Source organism: Puntigrus tetrazona, unplaced genomic scaffold (assembly GCF_018831695.1).
Source record: "Puntigrus tetrazona isolate hp1 unplaced genomic scaffold, ASM1883169v1 S000000304, whole genome shotgun sequence".
NCBI lineage: Eukaryota > Metazoa > Chordata > Actinopteri > Cypriniformes > Cyprinidae > Puntigrus > Puntigrus tetrazona.
Window position 1 is genome coordinate 1 of NW_025047964.1, and position 2,223 is coordinate 2,223.

At 36.0% G+C, this 2,223-nt stretch overlaps 1 protein-coding gene across 1 annotated transcript; it reads right to left on the bottom strand.

Annotated features, from left to right (window-relative positions):
* Window positions 1–1,281: 1,281 nt before the first annotated feature.
* LOC122333650 (alcohol dehydrogenase class-3-like) lies at window positions 1,282–2,155 on the bottom strand (the record flags this gene model as incomplete). Its single annotated transcript, XM_043231355.1, has 3 exons — window positions 1,282–1,585; window positions 1,780–1,918; window positions 2,023–2,155. Coding segments are annotated over 3 exons (297 nt in total), but the record flags the coding sequence as incomplete, so codon positions are not given.
* Window positions 2,156–2,223: the final 68 nt, after the last annotated feature.

The window sequence follows — 2,223 nt, forward strand, 5'->3', positions numbered from 1 at the left end:
TTCCCAGGCCACTGCTGCCTTGCACTTGATCACCTTAGAGAATAAAAAAAACACAAAAATGTAATGCGTTTTATATAGTTCTTAAAAACAGATTTGAGCTATCTTTTTATTCCCTTTACCTATTTATGTCCTTACCTTACCCTCAGTTTCCATGCTAACCACACACTGTTAATTCAATGAATCGTTTCCAATGTTGTCTATAAGCAGCCTCCTAAAAGAACATGAATAACAACAAAAACTGGAACTTCATTTATTTATTTATTTAAAATGTTACATAATTTGTGGCTAATCATAAAAATATGTGAATTCTCGCAATATTTTAAATATTTCTGATGGCATAATTTAAGTAACATCCCCCATTTGCTTAATATGTAAGTTATTAGATGAAAGGAGACATTTAAAGCTATTCTGATGGATTACCATTGTGAATAAATCATTATGAAATGTATTACTTAAAACCTATACCACTAATATCTGTATCTGTGCACACAGGCACGACATTGCATAGATCGTGTCATATGCATTACGCTTGTGTGGTATAGCAACAAGGAAGTACACAAGTTCTTTCATTCAAGTATATATTACAAGCATGCAACACTTTTTATAGTAGAATACAAATGTTTTCATTAAAATTGTTTCGTAAACGGTACACATTTCTTAAACAATAAAAACACTTAAAAATAGTTAAAGCATAAATCATTACCTAATATTACACTTAAGAAGATTGTGATATCTCTCAAAGCTAAATTCAAGTTTTGGCTAGTTTACCTTATGCACGCACATATTTACAGTTAGTAAAAATTTGTATGTTCTTAATAACTTACAAGCAGAGCTGTTTCAGGGTTCCGAGAGGACCTGCTGGTACTAGTGAACTTTGTACTCATACACAGCTGCTATATGATTATTCAAAACGTGTTAATGGCTGCTTGACCAATACGGCAGCTGAACAAAGTCCAGCTTGCATGTAATTGGACGCCCTGCAAATAACTATTGATCAACCTTTCTCTTCCCAGAGGCGGCAAAACAAGTCTGATCATGATCTGAATGTATTGAAGCCCCATGGACCTTTGGAACGCTTAAATGAAGGTAATTCTATGACTGTAAGCCTAAAAGAAATAAAAGTTAGGCCGGTGACATCTCACAACATTTGGTCTCAATGCACACAAAAGGGAGATTCTCTTCCTGTACAGTATACACTGAGAGAAAAGAAACAGAGCAAATAAAGATGTCCTACAGTGCAGGCTTGCTATCTGCTGCTAATAGAACAGAGATACAACCAAATCAAATTCAACAAATTTGGCTTTATTGTGTGGAACAGTTTCATGGACATAGTCTTTGTATTCTCCTCGAGACAAGAGACCAAAATATCAAGCAAGCAATGCTTTAGTCAGTGAATGTTCTTTCCTTTATTTCACTGTTCCTATGTGCTTCTTCAGCCAATCAGTGAGAAGGGATTTGCAGACATTTATCTTATGACATTGATTGTGAGTCTTTAGAAAGGTGAGAGGAACCCACCAAAATACTTGAGTTGTTTGAAGGATATTTAGAATCATCTCTATTTCACATCTCAATCACTGTCCGGATACTAAGGAAGAGAGAAACAGATAGGCAAATTACATACATTTTTTGCAAATTATTCATGCCTAGACTTGCCAAAAGAGAGAGAGAGAGAGAGAGAGAGATTTTTATAAATGTATTCAATGGTCTTCTGATCTTCTGGTGTTTTTCATCAAAAATACAATCCATAATTGTGTTTATTAAAAGATGCAAAAAACGTACCTTTTTCCAGTGATCATGTGATCAAAGGCCTGGTTAACCTGATCTAGAGTCAGTCTGTGTGTCACAAATTCATCCAGCAGAAATTTCCCGCTCATGTAGTCTTGAACAAGTCTGGGCACGGCCTCAACACTCTTCCAACCTGACAATCAGGAAATCAACAGGTAACTTACTGAAAAATTACTCATTTTGTGCATTTGTCATCATAACAGCTCACACTACACTAAATACAGGGGAAGCACTTACCTCCAAAATAAGTGCCTTTCAGAGTTCTTCCTAGTAGAATATCCAGGGGGGCCAGAGAAAGCTCCTCCACCTCAATCCAACCCACAATCACACAGATTCCCCCTGCAGGACTGCAGACTTCCACAGCAGCCCTCTGATCAGAGGAAACTATGTTAGTTCATCTTTGATCACTAGTTCTACTAATAAATGTAATAATAATAA